At 39.9% G+C, this 18,061-nt stretch overlaps 1 protein-coding gene across 1 annotated transcript in view; it reads left to right on the forward strand.

Annotated features, from left to right (window-relative positions):
• Nucleotides 1-18,061, forward strand: part of lamc3 (laminin, gamma 3) — a 131,471-nt gene that overhangs the window by 44,137 nt on the left and 69,273 nt on the right. Inside the window, exons 5-9 of the mRNA XM_063478196.1 lie at nucleotides 7,684-7,872; nucleotides 8,807-8,924; nucleotides 13,366-13,464; nucleotides 14,264-14,400; nucleotides 14,751-14,870. Coding sequence (XP_063334266.1) covers nucleotides 7,684-7,872; nucleotides 8,807-8,924; nucleotides 13,366-13,464; nucleotides 14,264-14,400; nucleotides 14,751-14,870 — 663 coding nt within the window. The remainder of the gene's footprint in view (nucleotides 1-7,683; nucleotides 7,873-8,806; nucleotides 8,925-13,365; nucleotides 13,465-14,263; nucleotides 14,401-14,750; nucleotides 14,871-18,061) is intronic.

Below are 18,061 nucleotides of genomic sequence, written 5' to 3' on the forward strand. Positions count from 1 at the left end.
TTAATTTCTCTGAGACAACGCCCCAAGAAGCAATAAGAGGGCATCGTCCACGCTTGTATAGGCATAATCTGCAAATTAAAGAGTCCTTGAAAGCCCTCAGTAGGAGTCTGAATGCTGCAGGACTGGCCACTCACTAAAAGTTAGTGTCACTGGCTCATAGTCTTACTGAGGGCACAGGACCGTCCATGTTTCTCACAGGGACAGTGCAGAATGTAATGAAACATCCACTTAATGTACAGTAAAGATGCACACAGAAGAGGAACTCAAATATGTTATCAGAAGAGCTTGACCCTTTGTTTGTTGACTTATTGACCTGTCTTGTCACCTGCAACACTTTCTGTGCTGCATGAGCAACGGAGAAATGTGATCGTTGGATATACAATGTGCAGGAGCTTCAGGTAGCATTTAAATCCCAATTCCTGCATTGTAGTTTACTGTAGCGCACCAATCCATACATTTCCAAAATTACTGGGACAGTGTTCAGTGAACTTTGTCAGTGAAACCAGGTCTGTGCAATTCTTTTATGAAAATATGACAATTAAGTGATAATATTGGCAAAAATTACTATCTGTTGCAATCTACATACACATAAATTCATTTAGCCTACTTACATTCACAGTACATCCAGAACCTCAACGATCTAAAACAGAAATTCCTCCACCAATAGTTACTGGACAGTTATTTAACTGCAAAACGACATAGCTGCTGACAACCTTACTTAACCAGAATATAATCAGTTGGCAACTAGGTACAACAAGTCACGTATTGCAAAGAGACTGGCTACTGATAAGTTGTGCTTACTGGTGCAGACTGATTTAGACAGTGTCTATACATGATTTCGCAGTTATTTACAAACCTTTGCAACTTTATCAGCCTCCAGTGGTTTGGAGACAGGCTGGGGACATGGGGTTGCTGGAGACTTTTCCAGATGACCTTTGGTTTAGAGGTGGGATAAATCTGTTCTTCACTGAGAGGCAAACAACCATGACAATTACATCCACAGTTTCAACCAATTTAAAGTAAACTATTTTCCTAATATGAATGCTTCTGGATGCTTAGGGAGAACATGCAGAACCTTCTTCCTGTGAGGTGACTGTCCTAACTAGCAAACCTTAATTATAAATGTATGTATGTAAATACAGAATAGAAGTTACATCTTGTGCTTCTAGTCACTTTTGATTTTTTGGTGCCTCATTTATTGAATAAACATAAATGCGGGATTGTGGTTCTCTCAAAAGATTATTGTGCCGTATGGTGGTTCAAAAAGTTCATACAAAGGGCACAGACTATCAGTTTGCACAAAAAACAAAGTGACTTTAATGAATTTATGAATACATTAACAAAAAACAGGATGCTGTAGCCTTGTCACAGAGCCAATCCAACAAAAGTCCAAACAGAAAGATAAACTAACACAGAAAATAAAACCTAAACGTAAAGAACTAAGCACAAACGAAAAAGAGATAAGCAGGGAGAGGTGAGTAGGGGTTTATTAAGAGGCAAAATGACAAACAACAAGTCGAACTTTAAATACGGAGGATTTATTGAGCACATAAGAAAACAACAAACAACAACATGGACTGGAATATAAAATACAGGGAGGCTTAGAAGCAACTAAAAACTACAGACTTTCCTGTTTCATATCTGTTACACAATCATAATTTTGAGAAGACAGAAATGAAACCATATTTCCAGATTTGGCAGTTTTCCATAGTTTTGTTTGGGGTTTTTTGTTGTTGTTTTTTTTAATCTAATTATCCATAAACATTTCTTAGTTTTTGTATTCCGGTAAAACTGTCCCTCCCGTTATGTGAGCAGCACAGTCAGATAAAGATCAGCGGGTTTGGTAGGTTTAGATCATTTTTAAAACTAAATTACAACCAGTATTTGTAATAAAAGTTGTGTTTATTTATTTATTTGATATATGAATTGAACTTTCTTGCTTTATGATCGATAGATTTTCCACTCTTAAACATAAGGTTCTGAATTACCCTAATTGCACCGATTAAACAAGACATAAATGGTGAGGTTTACGGTTTTTATTTTATTTGCTCCTTATAGTCACACCATTAGTTGTGATTGTCATAATGCACTGTTCATTGTTGGTCCAGCAAGAAGTGCCACTGTTAAACTGATAAAAACCCATTTGATAGATGGAAACAATCAAGAGTGCAATACAGTCTGTATTCCTGTTGTAATCCTGTAGGTTTCAACCCTAAAGGCCACTCAAGAATGTATGAGCCGTAGCATTCTGGGAGGTTTAAAGTGCTTTGTGAACTATATCATCAGACTCAGCAAGGAGCTAACAGCGCCTACTTACTTGCATGAAGCCTCCACAGTGGCAGTGACGCACAAGCTGTGTGGTCCCCAGGACAGGACTGTTGTAACAGCATGTTAAAGAGACAGCAGTGGGTGGGCAAACATAAAAATGTGGACAAGATAACCTAACACAAGTTATGGAGAGCTGTATGGGGGAGTCTTCATGTTAAACTTGTTGAGAAACAGCCTCAAATGATTTGTTCTGCCTCAGCTCCCCTCTCCCTTTCTGCTGGTAGCAATCTTCATCCCACATATGTATAAAACCTTAACTGCTCAGCTACAGTTATTTTACACCCCGTTACTAAGATGGCGAAGATGCTGTACTGTAACATGCTTATGATAATGTGCTCAGCAGTTTGATGTCTCACAAGAAAGGAGGCTAACACGGCCAACATCAAAGGCAGTTAATGTTAAAAAAAAGTGTAGAGTAATATAAAATACAGTCGGGTAGCCGAAACCATTATAGTCACATACACTAAAAAAAAGTCATAGCAGTAAAAAAATTACAAAATGTAATAGTAAAGAAAAAAAAAGAGAACACCTGAAATAGAGCTTTATAGTAAAAACAGATTCATAACAATGCTAAAGTTCGAATGATCAGAAGTAACATATTCTGACTGCCCTGTTGCTTGTTTCACTATAGAGAACCACATTTACAGGTAAATGAGTAAAGGCTGGTTTCCAGATTATTATCTTGCACTGCACTGTAATACGTTGTCTTTATAAATGAGTAAATATTGTTTGAAATATCAATGTGTATTTGTAGCACTAGCTGAAATGTGACTGTCTCACAGTGTTTCTGACAGTATTTCTACTTGGCTATTAGCTAGCCTGTGCAGCAGTCACACTACCACTACCTGACATGATAAAGATAGAGTGAATGGGAGGTGACAAGTTGAGACAACCAGTTGTATTTGTGCTCTACCTACCCACTGGCGCCAATCAGAAGTGAGTCATGCAGCAACTTTTTATTTTTGTAGGTGGGGGGGTTGTCAGATTTTGTTGAACTGGGGATAGCAGATGTGTTTTGAAGGATGAGAACTGTAGTTCAGGCCATAAATATCATTGGCCTAGACGGGCTAGGTGGACTTGTTTCCACTTGAGTAACAAACTGGACTGGTGCTGGAGATTTACCAAGTCTGTGGTCATTATTGGCATCAGCTAGAGCAGTGGTTCCCAAACTTTTTTTGCTGGGTCCCCCTTTGTTTATAGGAAAAATGTTCGCGCCCCCCCGCCCCCCCCCCCTTGCGCGCACATCCATTTAGAAAGGCAGAGGCGTCACAGTGTGATTATTTTACATGTACTTGTTTTTTTTCCTGTGTAATATTATTCAACATTGCTATCAATACAATTTTCAATCCATCTGCAAAATGGGTTCAAAAACATAAACAACTGTTGGATGTTGTTTGTCCCTGATTTGAACCGGGGGAACGAATCGTGGCAGGATCAGCCTGATATTATTTGTATCCCGCTGTAACTTTACTGTATAAAGAGCTAATGTCTCCAAAATGTCAGGAGTAGTTAGTCATTACAACAAGTGTTTGTGAACTAAAAATCAAGAATGTGGGATACTGTTTGTCTGTGATTTGAACAGCCCAGCCGTGTTCCCGACGCAGGGAAAGCCAATTCTGCTGAGGAGACCTACCTTGGCACTTGTGCAGGTGAAACCAAAGGGAAGATATGCTTCACCATATTTTCTAGTCTTTGGCTTAGAATGAAGTTGGTTTGGAAACATATTCAGCGATGCTTCATCTCCTGCTTTTCGTTTGTGGAGGCGCCCCATGCTAGCAGTGTCCAAGCGTTTTGTTTTTTTTGTTTTGTTTTGTTTTTTCCTTTTCATGTTGCGCCCCCCCTGCAATGGCTTTGCGCCCCCCCTAGGGGGCGGGCCCCACACTTTGGGAAGGTCTGAGCTAGAGGGTTAGCATCAGTGCCAGAGATGCCAGCACATTCAATATACTTATTCACTAAGCACTAATTACAGCAAGTCATCGAGGCCATGACGTAGCAGCTTCAGACCATCACACTGCAACCACTATGGATGACATTGGTATTATGTGAATTTTAATCAAAAAATTTAAAAACTGGATTTTGTATTTTCTCTGGTTATATTTGTCTAATGTTAGTATGTGCTCCACTAAGAAATGGACCAAATACTTATGCCAATGTATATATAAAAAAATATAAAGGGATAGACATTCATGAAGTGCCTTGAGCAGCTGGTCAGAAAACACATCTGCTGCTCCCCGACATCCTGGACCCTCTTCAATTTGCCCACAGAAGGAGCAGAGCCATGGACGACACAGTCGCCTTGGCAACACACACTGCCCTCACCCATCTGGAAAACGGGAACATCCTTCCTCCTCGCTCACTGAAAACACAGTGAGCGATTTCTTAGTGTACTCTTGTGCTCCTTTTTCACTTCCAACAACATTATCATTAAGTTTGCAGGCAATAGGACTGTTGTAGGCCTTATCGCAGACAATGATGAGACAGCCGACAGAGGTCAGAGCTAAACAGGCCAACAACCTTTCTCTCACATCAGCAGAACAATGGAGATGATAGTGAAGGCCCACCAGTGCTTATACTTTCTGAGGACACTTAGTTTTACAAGACACTATCTCCTGAATCTTCCACAGAAGCACGATCGACAGCCTGGTGACAGGCTGTATGACAGTTTTGGAATGGAAGTTGCTTGCTAAAAGCTGGAAATCACGACAGAGATTGGGGCAGCCATCAGAGATCGTCACTGCCATTAAAAAGATCTGCCTGATGCCTGTGTAAGGCCGACAGAATTATCAAGGATCATAGCCATCCAGAAAACCAGCTGTTCTCCTTGTTACCCCCAGGCTGGAGTATGGCTACACCAAATACTAGATTAAAGAACAGTTTTTATTATCAAGCCATGAGACTCCTCAACTGCAACCTCGGTCATGCATTGGTGCATTACTGCAGTACAATATGTAACAGTATAATTGAATCGGTCACTGGTACTGCTGTTTATAACTCTCAGTTTACCCATGTGCAATAATTCTCCATACTCCTAATCTAATTCTTTCAAGAACCTCAGTATCCATGTTGCATCTGTAAGTCCTCTCCTAGCAAAGGTTGCTGGTTCCTGCTGTATCTTTTACAATAATCTGAACTACAACTCAAAGATGGCGTTTTAGAGCTGCAGCAATGAATAAACCTAATTTATTAAAAGCAAACAGGTAACTCACATTGACGAATTCACAGATAATGACTTGATTCTTCAGTTCATGTTTGATTTAAAAAGCTTTTTGGCACTTTTAGATTCATTGGGGTTTTAAAGCCACACCTTTTAGTTTTAGTTCCCATTCTCTTTAATTTGATTTTCAGATACAGCAGGCAGCAGTCGTCAATTACTCCTTATGTAGATTTCTCATAAAAAATGTAATCACATTCCCTCACTAATGATTCAGCAGCAGAAGTGATTTGTTACATTACATGTTTGACTCAGAACAACTTCATCAAAGGTGCCCTTAAACAACTTCAAAGACTTCACACCCACTTGCCTCATCTTCTGTATTTAACACTTGAAGGAAAAGAAAACAAGGTATTTTGGTTTTAATAAGCAGTCTGTACAGTCTGGATTCTGTATGTTTATTAAACACAAATTCCTTAGCTCCAGTGACTGCACAAAGCAATTAAGAAGTCCCATCCTAAGTGTGAAGACGTGCGTTCACACACCGACCCACTCAAAACCCACATGACTCCATAAGCTCTTACCAGCAAAGCCTTTATTATGTTACTGACATGGACACGGACAGCTGGAGACACAGCGGCCAAGTAGTCATTCCTGTTATACTTTTTTGAAGTCCACTTGAAGTCCGCCACCTGGGGTGCGTGCGTAGTTGGTGCATTGAAATGTAAATTCTTCGCAGATGAGCGTGTGTGGTCACAAAAATATTGCTAGGCACCTGGATGTCAGCATAGACCCCTGTGCTCAGTGTTTGATGATGAAATTTACGTCACTCGCACCTCAGCGGACTCACATAATCAATGCATAAGAAATGAGAAAACTTTGTAGTTGCCGTTCTTACCTCATTTACATGAACTATAGAGACCACTGAAGTAAACCTTTTACTAACGTAGTGTACAAATTAACACGGTATCAGTAATCAAACTGTATGTAGCTTATCACATTGTCGATGCAAGATCATAGTAAGTATGATTGTAGGTAATACAGGCAGCCACAAGCCAAATGGGAAAACTAATGAGCATTTAGGAGCTAAAGTGCCTGATTTTCCCGTCATGATGCAGTAGAGACCAAAATAGGACAAAAAGAATTGGGCTTTTAGTGGTCAGAGGGCTGGAAACAGCTGCTGGGAATGATTGCTGTTGGGTTCCTATATGCTTTCTCTTTCTCCAATTCTGGATCATAGGAGGGAGGATACAAGCTATCATATGGTGAGAGGATTCTAGTCTAAGCCGAAGATTAAAACCGAAAGAAATTCATGCTCAGATTCACGCCTGCGTTTATTTGGATGTTAGCACCTCCAGAACAACTGCAACATCCACACAGAAGAGTGGTGGATTTGTACCCACATGCTGCTCAAAGAAGAAGAGCTAAGCCACAGCCAAGGAATGGATTAATATGTGCTAAACCAACAATAATTATTAACTCATTACTTTTAAAATTCAAAATATGTATGGGAATGAGAGCAGTCACAATAGTGGTAGGTTTCTTAACCCTGCGAAGCCTTGATTTGTGGCTAGTAACTGTATCTATGCAGTATAAGTTACAGCCAAACAAATGAAGGCACTGCACATTAAAGTCCTTAACCACCGAGCCCAAGTTCATCACATGTTAGGTTTTAAAAGCAACTGGTGAAATAAGTTAAATACTAATGAGACTTCTTATTAAAAAGAAAGGGTAATCATATGGTTATTTCTAGCTCAACTGGGAGCTTGATTCATAATAAAATGGGCAATTTCACCTAAGTCCCCCCTCAGGGTAACTTGTAAACTAAAGAGGGATTTGATGTGAGGGGTATGAGAGCTGTGATGGTGTGTTATCAGCTGAGTAATTTGCTCTTGTATAAACATGAATTACTGTTATCTAAGTGCCCCCTGACAGCCGATTGGCTCCTCATTAGGCCTGTGTGAAATGAGATTAGCAACGAGACTCTAAATTATGATCCAATCCCAGAACACATAATCTCTCACATGCATATACCCTTTGTGTGTCTCTCCACTTCATCTATTTCTGCCGTCCTTTTTTTTTTTTACTTCATTGCTTTCTGTATCTTCCCCTGCGGCTGCTTGTTCCTCGTCTTAGCATCTCTCCTCTCTTGACCTCTTACCTCTTCTCTCTTTTTTTTTCTGCCCCACCGACCTCACTCTCAGAGTGTAACTGCAGTGGGAGATCAGACCAATGTGTGTTTGACATGGAACAGTACCGGAGCACTGGCAGTGGGGGGCGATGTGTGAGCTGCAGAGACAACACCGATGGGCCCCACTGTGAGTGCTGCAGAGATGGCTACTACCGGAAATCTACAGAAGATCCCTGCCTACCCTGCAACTGCAATGTCAACGGTAAACTGCAGACACAAAAATCTCAATTGTTTTGATAATAACTGAAGCCCTAATTATGATCCATGCCAATGTCATTACTCGCTACTTTTGTTTTCTCCTGCATGAGAAAATGTAATTATGTTTAAATTGGAATGCCATACTGGCACAAAAAAGCACCATATGCAAGCTTTAGCTACAAATGAATGGGACTCATAGGATTAATTTTACAAATTTTATGGCCAATTTTTTTAAAAAATTAATGGCACTGCATTAATATTTTCTACGTCCCATCAGCTCACCAACCTCGCCTAGGAGTAGAATCTTTTTCAATTTATAATTCATTCAATCTCATCTTAGTTATCATTGCCTTAGCTTCCACGATGATCATTAAGGAAATCCATGGATTTACTCATCCATGCGGGTGTAAATTGATCCAGTTGACTCACTGAACATTATCAATGAAAAGACTCATTGCTCATTAAGCAAGGCCTAACTTAAGGTGGAGGAGCATTAGTGGTGGTGGAGCACAAATTATGTTTGTGCTTCACCCATCATCAGAGAATGAGAGAGAAAAGTGAACAAAAAACATTAACTATCTTTTCCTCTTCATATAAATAGTGTGCGGTGAAGGCACAGAGCTGTTGGAGTCCATTATATTGATCAAAGGTTATAGCAGACTCCATCAGGCTTCCCTTTTTCTCTTCTTTCTGCCCCAGATGGCCTTTTTTCTCCATTAACTAAAGCTTCACTATATCAGCTACAGTGTAGATGCAAGGTTATATACTCCTCTTCCAGGACCAGAAATTCAAAACAAATGTTCATTATAGATAGATAGATAGATAGATAGATAGATAGATAGATAGATAGATAGATAGATAGATAGATATTTATAGAAATTACTCATCATTCTTGTCCTACACTATGATTACATTTTTCTTTATTTGAACCCTGCCAGGATCTGTGAGTCTACAATGTGATGTAGAAGGAAGGTGTGCTTGCCGGGAAGGTGTGACAGGAGAGAAGTGTAACACATGCCAGGCTGGCTTTCACTCGATAGGCCCCGGTGGCTGCAGGTGAGCAACACACATATACTAATATATACAGCATACATGCATTCATTTTATGCTAGTGAACACAAGGCTCACTGACATTACATTTCATTCAGCTTTCCTGTTTTATAGATGTGACACCTAACTTCCCAAAGCCTGAATTTATCAAACTGCAAAGCAGGACAAAAGGATTCAAATTTCTCGACGTGACACTACTGTGAATTAGTGACCTTATCAGCAAGTACCAGGATGTGCCAAACACAATGTCAAACTGCTAACAAGCATTGTAACAAGCAAGCCACCAAGTGCAGTGTTATTTTCCACATGGATAAAATTCATTTCAGTTTTATTAAGCTTTTTATTTCAGGGTGTCACGTATATTCATCATGCACAATATTAGTTACGCCAATGTGATTTTTTTGCTTTATGTATGTTTGGAGTCCACTGAATTACTTCATGGTTATCCCCTTTTATGGAAGTGTGCAGAAGTTGTCTGACTTCTATCAAGAAAACCTCATATTATTTTTGTCTACATTACACAAATGCATAGTTTCTTGTCTAGCTATATTTTAAAGTTTTTGTTTTCAAAGTATCTTTTATTATTTTTGTTCAGTTTCACTCTTCCCATTAGTGCCCTATTCAGCCACCACAAGCAGTTATATCCAGCACAGAAGCTCAGATAAATCCATGGCACATAACCTACTAAATACCAAACAGTGAACAAACCAACATGTTTTAAACCCCAACTCATCACATAGTGACACAAGTCAGAAAATCTTTTTCACGTTTATCAGAAGACAGCAAGCATCAGTGTATTTTGTAAGAAGCTGAGATATATAATGTGGTTCCTGGCCATTTAGTGCCCTATATGTAAATCCTAAAATTTACTGAAAGCCAGTGTAAAGACTATCTTAGCATGCTTGCTAGAATGTGTTAATAGTCTGGTTGCAGGATTTTGTACAGTATAGCTTGGAAGCACAAAAGACATGGTTTGTCCAAGCTGGTCAACACGCATTATAAATGCAATGACACAAATGCTTGAAAAAAAAATTTTATAGTTCAGTTGAGTAGACCATATGTCGCAAATTAGAAATGTTACTTAAATGAAAGAATCAGGAAAGAAACAAAGATTTTATATGCAAGTCAAAGAATCAAATATTACACCAAGATTTCAAATGCTGGACTTGACCAAAGAGAAGTAAGAGACTGACTGATTTTAGGAATTAGTTCAGGAGGAGCTATAATCATCTATCAGTCTTGTTGATATTTCAGTTCATTATCAGAGAGCCAATCACTAACCTGGATTAAACACTGGACTAGAGTGGACAGCCTATTCAGATGATGAGGCTTAAAAGATATATACAGCTGAATGTCATCGGCATAGAAACGATAAGAAACTTCATTAAAGTTTAGGTATTAAATTACTTTAATTTTATTTATTTTAGATACCAAATATATTAGCACCACAACTAAAAGATGCTAAAGGGATGTTTTCACAATATAAAGACAACAAGTCCAAGCATCATTCTGTGGAGTTAGACTCAGTTGGACACACAGTTAGTGAGTAGGTGGTGGACACAACCGCATTTAAGAAACAGATGTTCTTTTAGAACTGATGGAAAACAAAGAACTCACTGAAGAAATTTGTAAGATTTTTAGTTAAATGAAACAAAACATTTTTCCATGTTTAGTATACAGTAAATATAAATAGTAGAAGTACAAGTCCTAAGTCATTCCGCTCAGTTTGCTAATTGACTTAGAATGCCAAATCTACTATTTCTGCTGACCCTTTCTTAACTTTCTAAGACCCGAACTCTTCCACGGCATGCATTTTTAATTTCTATTTGATATTTGGGCTGATTGGGACCTGATGAATGTAAAAACAAAGAATTACCAGATTTATTTTTTTTTACCTAATTTTTGTTTCAAAGAAAAATGAGAGCCACATATGAGGATATTCGTTTAAAATTTCGATAGAACAGTAGCAGTATAATGTCCTCGTTAGTAGATATCAGGCCCTTGAAGAGCAAAATTGAGTATTTTGGTCTAAATAACCCAAATTGTGATGTCCACATATGTGGACGCCAGGTCCTAGGAGGTTAAAATAAGTTTGAATCAATTCCTTATTTTATCTGCTTAGAACATGAAAATACATTGCCATGGTAGGTCTATATCAACAGCTGAAATTTTTTTTAACTCCATTTCCTCATACTCAACTTTAAATAATACATTTCCAAAGAAATGTTACCAGTATCATCAACAAGGCTGGCCTAATGTCTTGCCAAGTCATTGCAAACTTTTTGCATGAATTCCCTCCTACCGCATATGGTCGTTGTTCAGATTGGTGAGCCAGCAGTCCTGAATAGCAGAAACGAAAGATCTGGTGTTTGAAGTCCCCTTAGAACCGAGCAAGAGATCATGCAGTCTTCTTCATGTTGCCATGGTGACTGAATCCAGCCTTGCTGCCTTCAAAATCTTCAGAGAACAGCTTGAGCTGCAGCCAAAGCCAAGGAGAAACTTAGCCTGTAAAACTTTCTACTTTTCTCCAAAGGTAGTTGAGTGTCTTTATATGTAGTTGGTAGCATTGACTGCCATCTGCTTTTATCCAAATTCATCAATTCATGATTGACTCAAACATTTCTTTTTTTTTTAACTGCCAGCAACTAGTTGACAATGAAGAGTTGTTCATGATAAATAAATAACATAATAATTACATTTTTTTAGCTTTAATGTGTTAACCGTATGCATTACTAATGTGTTAAGTAAAATATTATTATAATGTGTTTTACTAAGCTCTGATTTTAAGTTTCAGTATACTAGATGAATGAGCTCATTGGGCCAGACCGAGTTTAAGATACAGATTTGCTTTCAACCTGTTTTACTTGGGAGTGGGTTCAGTCAGACTTTTTTTCCAACCTTTATTGGAACGTGAAGATGCACTGACCAGCTGCATACATTTTTATGATGAAAAGCGCATTTCAACTTTGTCTGACCTGAGAGCCTCATACTAAGTATGAGTGCACATGAGCCTGCATGTAAATTTATAGGAAGGTGTATCTATGTGTGTGTGTGCACATCTGTGCGTTTGTGTGTGTAGGTGCATCTGTGTGTGTGTGTGTTGTATGTTGTAAAATTCATATTCATAAGAAGTCTATCCGAGCTCTCCCTGACCCCCTTCTATCTGCCGAGGGAATGCTAAGTTGCGATAGTGTTGAAAGGCATATCAATGAATGTTTGGTGTTAATATTATTTCTTCTACCTGGATACTATGACAACAGGCTGTGGGATGACTGTTAAGCAAAAGAACAGATATTGAGCTTTAGCCTCATTCATTTGACTTCATAGCTTCTACAGTAAGTATTTCGTTATGAAAAATGAAACTATACCTCAAAATGACAAATGTAAACAGAATAGTTTCCCCAGTTCTACAGAACTTTTTAACACCATTCAGCTATTTGTTTTGGTTATCTGTAACCGATAAAGCTAATGCAAACAAGAACTGATAAAGCCAGTGTAAAACAAAAAGCAGTGCAAATATCAGCTAAATTAGAGAAAAATTTAAAGGAATAGATATTTTCCTCAAGAGCTGGTGGAGACCAAACTAGAGCTTAAAGCAAATGAGCCAGATAGCCATTTGTGTATGTTGTATCTCAGTTAACAAAAAGTCTGTAAATGCATGTTTAAAAGTAGGCTTGATCAAGAGAATATTAAACCTCGCTTTCTAAAGATTACATTTACTGGGCATACCAAAACGGTACATTAATATCTGCAATTGTTTCCCAGAGATGATATCGACATGCACAAACACAAACACAAACACACACACTCACACAAACAAACACACAGCACTTTCTCTCATTCGTGCTGAAAACTCAGGCTATTGAGTTGATGCGTGAATTACCCAGACCACTAGAGCAGAAACAACTAGAGGCTGCTTGCCTTGGGATAATTGAATTATTGTAATTGCACCTCATTAAAAATAGATCCTGTGTTACAATCTCAAACAAAAAGTAACCAGTCAATAAATGTGATCAAACAGAATTTGACAAAAATCCAACACGCTGCTGATCCATACACTTACACTTACTTGCTTTTTAATTGAGGTTGTTTTACACAGCCTTCAAATTTCAGATTTGGGTGTTGATGATTTGCTATGAGGAACATTTTGTACTTTTGAAAATGACTTTGTGGTGATGGCAGCAACACTGTGAATCAGTAATTAGGAAGGCCCAGGTTCAAGTTTTAAGACAAGAACCGGTGTTGTTAAAATCTACTTGAGCGTGACACCCTGTGGTTTTTCAGAGCTGAACATCTGCTGTCTTGAAAGTGAGGAAACAGACATCAGGGATGTCTTCACATCAAATTGTCCTCATCTCAGAGTTTCCTGCCCATTTTCTTTTTCTGCTTCTCTTATATACATGCGTGCTAAATGCAGCAGATTAAACTATTTCATATTTTTCTGCAGGCTGTGTGAATGTGACCTCAGTGGCAGTGTGGGTGACTGCTCTCCTCTGGATGGACGCTGTTACTGTAAGCAAAATGTGGAGGGACAGAACTGCAACAGGTTGGTTATCGTGCTGTTGTTTGTTTCCCAGATAAAGAACAAACAAGCCAACTGTAAAAGTCTTTTACAATAAAACATCCAAACATTATGTAATATACCTATGTTTGGTCTCTTTTTAGCATCGCTTTTGAAAATAAATCATTTTCATTATCGCTCCTAAGGGGAAAATAACTTTGCAAATTTCATTCCCAGTCGGCTGGTGCAGCAGAAACGGAGGGCTTAAGAACAATTTGATTCAGACTTGCTTGAACATTTTTAAGCTATCTGTCATTTTAACAACTAAAGCAGTGCAAGCGACCGTTAAACTATGTCAATAGTCTCTGCTTCTCCCTTTCTGCTTCTATCTTGCTCCTGTGGGATAGAGGATCAAACAGATAACCTCACTATGACATTAGCAATACACACAGCCCCAGGTCTCCAACTATTGAATAATTCTGTGCTCCCTGTTTGTTGACTTTTTGGCTGATTTCACGGGTGGTTGAGCAAACCCCTCTCCTGTGTAATGTGACTAGTGTAGTGGCTGATTTTTAGCGGTGTTCCTGTCCCACCCACATGGCAGCAAGTGCCTGCAGGTCAGGGTGCTAGCAGTTGAGCTCCATTCTTCTTCTTAAAACGCCGCGATGTGTGCGGCGACTTGCGCCCAAACTGCTGAACTGAAAAAAAGCTTAAATAGATAGTGAATATAACAGTGCAGCATGGATGTGGTAAATAGCCGTAATCAGGCGTGAGTAAAGCTTCTGCATGTTAATGACTTTTTTTATGCACGAGGATGTGTGTGTGTGCGTTTGTGTACCTGCAGATGCAAGCCAGGATTTTTCAGTCTCCAGCAAGTAAACCCAGCAGGCTGCCAACCGTGCTTCTGCTTTGGCCACTCGCTGGCCTGCTCCTCGTCCAATCACTATGCTGCTGTCAACATCACTTCTGACTTCGTTGAAGGTATTGTCTCCCCAGCCATTAATGAGGTTTCCCTTGTTGCCTTGGGAGCTTTATTACTGAGCCAAAATTAACGAGACCAGCAATGTTTACTTTGTTCTCCCTGACCCTCTGTCCTCTCTCCATTTTCAGCATTTTGGCTCTGTGCTGAGCTCTCAGGAACAAAGCTGTTTTTTTCTCCTCTTTTATTTTTGAGATAACAAAAAATGAAAGAAAGACAGAAAACATACATAAACATACATTGCAACCTACACAAAGCTGTTTGGACAGATAACCCCTGTAAGAAAATAAACATACAAACTCTTTGTGAACATGAATATTTAGCACTTAGATGTGATGTCTTTCACCTCCAGATCAAGAAGGCTGGTTGGGAGAGTTTTCTGGAGGGCTGGACTACCCCCTGCTGTGGAAGGAAGGTGAAGTCTACCTGCTGCCTCTTACAGAAGAGGACACTGGCTTCTACAAAGCCCCCGGTGAGTCGGCAAGAAAAATAATAGAGATTTGAACTAATCCACAAGGTCAGATTGTTACCGCAGTCTCAACAGGTGGGCTGCATCCCCCAGGGAGATATTTAAGCTTTGCTGAAATAGATTTTATTCGTTATTAGTGATTAAACAGCCCCAGCTGTTGTTCTTCAAAACAAATATGTAAATGATATTAGTAAAGCATCTGTAATATCCATAGCTTGTTCCTATTGTTCGTTAGTGAGATTAATCAGGATTTTTTTGGCAGCGGGTCACGCGGTGGTTATTCTGTCACCGCTTTTTCCAATCCCTTATCAGAGCCATTAGAAGATAAGGGAATAAGCTGGCCCTGCCACAGGACTTAGGGCCCATTTCTATCAGCCGCGCCAGGAGCAAAGGCCTGATGGAATTGGATGTCTTGGCTATGCTGGAGAAGCAACAAAGTGAAAATTGGCTTGGTTTCTTCTTGTCTCCACTAAGTCGCTTCTAAGCATCAACTCACCCCCCCCCCCCCCCCCCCCCCTCCCATCCCCACCAGCCTCTAGCCACTGTGCAGTCCGCAGCCCGAAGCAAAACAGGAGCAATCCCATTAACTCTGCATCCTGGAGGTTTAATGCCCAAAACGGGCAATCACAGGGAACGACTCCATTTGGAGGCGTCTTTTTTTAGGAGGATGAAAAACTCACAGCTGAAAGAGGATGTGACAAGGCCTAGTGGTCGGGCATAATTTATATAATGTCATTATAAATGCATTAGTAAGTTATGGATGCTCAAATGTGCGCGCGTGTGGTGACATGTCCTGACACATGCATTATGATTGCTTATATGCCCAAGCATATGCATATATATATGTATGTGTGTGTGTGTGTGTGTGTGTGTGTGTGTGTGTGTGTGTGTGTGTGTGTGTGTGTGTGTGTAATTAGAAATTAACATAGTTAATAATGTTTTGAAAAGTTCATTTCTTGTTCACACACTCTATATTGATGCCTCTGTAGTCCACAGCACTCAGATTAGTGGCCCCCACTGGCCAACAGCAGCTTTGTGACAGCCTGCTTATCTACTTTGTGCAGTACTTGTTTATGTTGTCTCTCCACATAATAAATGCATACATCTATTGCTTTACCATCCCCATTAATGATCTAATTTTCTCCCCTCTTTTTTTCATATTTGTGCATGTGTACAGTTTTTTTTTAAAGATTAGACCAGAGCAGCAGCTTTGGAAGCAGCTTTGGAATTTTCTCTCACACTGTTTCTCCTCTTCTTTTATTTTTTTTAATTTGTATTTTGTGCTGAAATCCCTCTACAGTGTTCGTCACCAAAGAAAGAGATAATTCTGAGTGACAACTCCACCTCGAACATCATGCAAAACACAATTTCTGTGATTGCCGCAAATGTATTTGTCACCGTAGTTTGCCTTCGCCTTGAGCTGTCACTTGAGGGACGGGATTCAATCATCTGTTATTTTATTGAACTGGTAAAGCAAGGGAGTGGCACGTTTTGGGGGATCTTCATGGCTCATTCTGCTCCAGAAATATCAGCCATAGCTAGGAGAAGGACAGGGCGTCACAGATATTTCCTTAATAGTGTTTAACAAGGAGTTGCTGGCCAGGCAGGCAGCCTTTTTAGACACTATGTGAAACGAAAAAGGGAGAAAGAATCTCACTCGAGTTTCCTGAATTCCCCATGACAATCAAACAATCACTTACACCAGCTGGGCTGTCAGAATTGTTCCTTCTTCTGCGCTGTGTGAAGATCTATTTTTTTTTTCTTTTTCATTTTTGTTCACATCTCAAATTGTCCTCCCTTCTATTTTCCTTTCAGCGCTAGTCTGTCAAGTAGTAAATTAATATACGTGGGCATTTACGAACGAGTATTTGTGTATGCACTTGAGGACGCTGTTTCTCTGAAGCATTGCCACTTTCCCTCCTTTCGATCCTGGACATCTGCTTGACAGTTGACACAGGCTGAGTTCAAGTCCCCGCGGTGACTCAACAGACGGAACGCTCGAGTGTGGCTGCCAGGAACTATCACAGACAAACATGAAGTACCACCCTAAACAGTTGCTTTGACCTGCCTCCAGCAACTGTGGTCACCACTTGAATCTGCTGGACAGTAACGGCGGTTCTCTTGGCTGAGCACTGTTTCATGCTGAAGGGGACATCATCTAACATAAGTCCTTGCAGCCATGGGTTGGAGAAGCTTGCAGTGTGGATTTGAATATATGCACCACATGCCAACCTGCTAAGCCTTAAGCAGGGGAGAAAGGGGGGGAGAAAGAGAGTGAATTTTAATGCAATAATGTCTAGCAGAAGGGAGGCGAGCAGCATATAGTTGAGGAGTGAAAGGGAGAGAAAGAAGATCCGTGATATCAGCCCCAGGCTACCTGTCAGTCTGACTCAAGCTGCATGTGGCAGCTAAGGGCCTCACACAGCCTGAGCACTACCTGCAACTAAGTCTGCATGTAATTCAGTCTAGTGGCCTCATCATCTGGAAGGGTATACAAAAACAGAAGGGAGATGCAGCAAATGTAAATCGGGGAGTGCAGTGGAAACATGGAAGAGGGAGGAATGAGAATAAAAATAAAACTGAGGTGAAGAGAAACAGAGCAGAGGCAAAAGTCAGCCAATTTAGACTGAGTGATTGAGTGAGACAGTTCAATATGCTTGAAATAAACTGATAACGTCTAAAGACATCCTGACAGGCAATATTTCAGGCTCTGCAAAAAAATCTGTGCCCTCTTGGAGTTTCTTTAGTCTTGACCACAGGCTGTAAATAAAAGACGGTTGTAAGCATTGGGCAATCACCTGGTGGTTTAATGTTTGTTGTTGTTTTCTGGGGGGGGGGGGGGGGGGGGGGGGGTGTTTGTTTAGTTTTAATCTAGCAGATATGACCACTGCTGAGCTTTGCTAGTGCTGGCTAGGTACTTTTGTTAGTAGGGCACATTCTTAATTCACTGATAATAAATCCCATGCTAATTGTGGCGTGAAGAAATCAGAACTGCTTATAAAAAGTACTTTAGCTTTTACAGCCAGCTCCTTACACAAAATGACAGCCATCTGTCACTCAGACTGGTTACCTTTCCTAACTTTATGCCTTAAATGGATAATTTCTTTAGAAATTCACTTCCCCGTGCAGTCATGAAGGAGGGAAAGAGCTATAAAGACCCAAGCTGTTTTTTATACCAGGCTGTAAACGTGTTT

Source organism: Pelmatolapia mariae, linkage group LG7, assembly GCF_036321145.2.
Source record: "Pelmatolapia mariae isolate MD_Pm_ZW linkage group LG7, Pm_UMD_F_2, whole genome shotgun sequence".
NCBI classification, from domain to species: domain Eukaryota; kingdom Metazoa; phylum Chordata; class Actinopteri; order Cichliformes; family Cichlidae; genus Pelmatolapia; species Pelmatolapia mariae.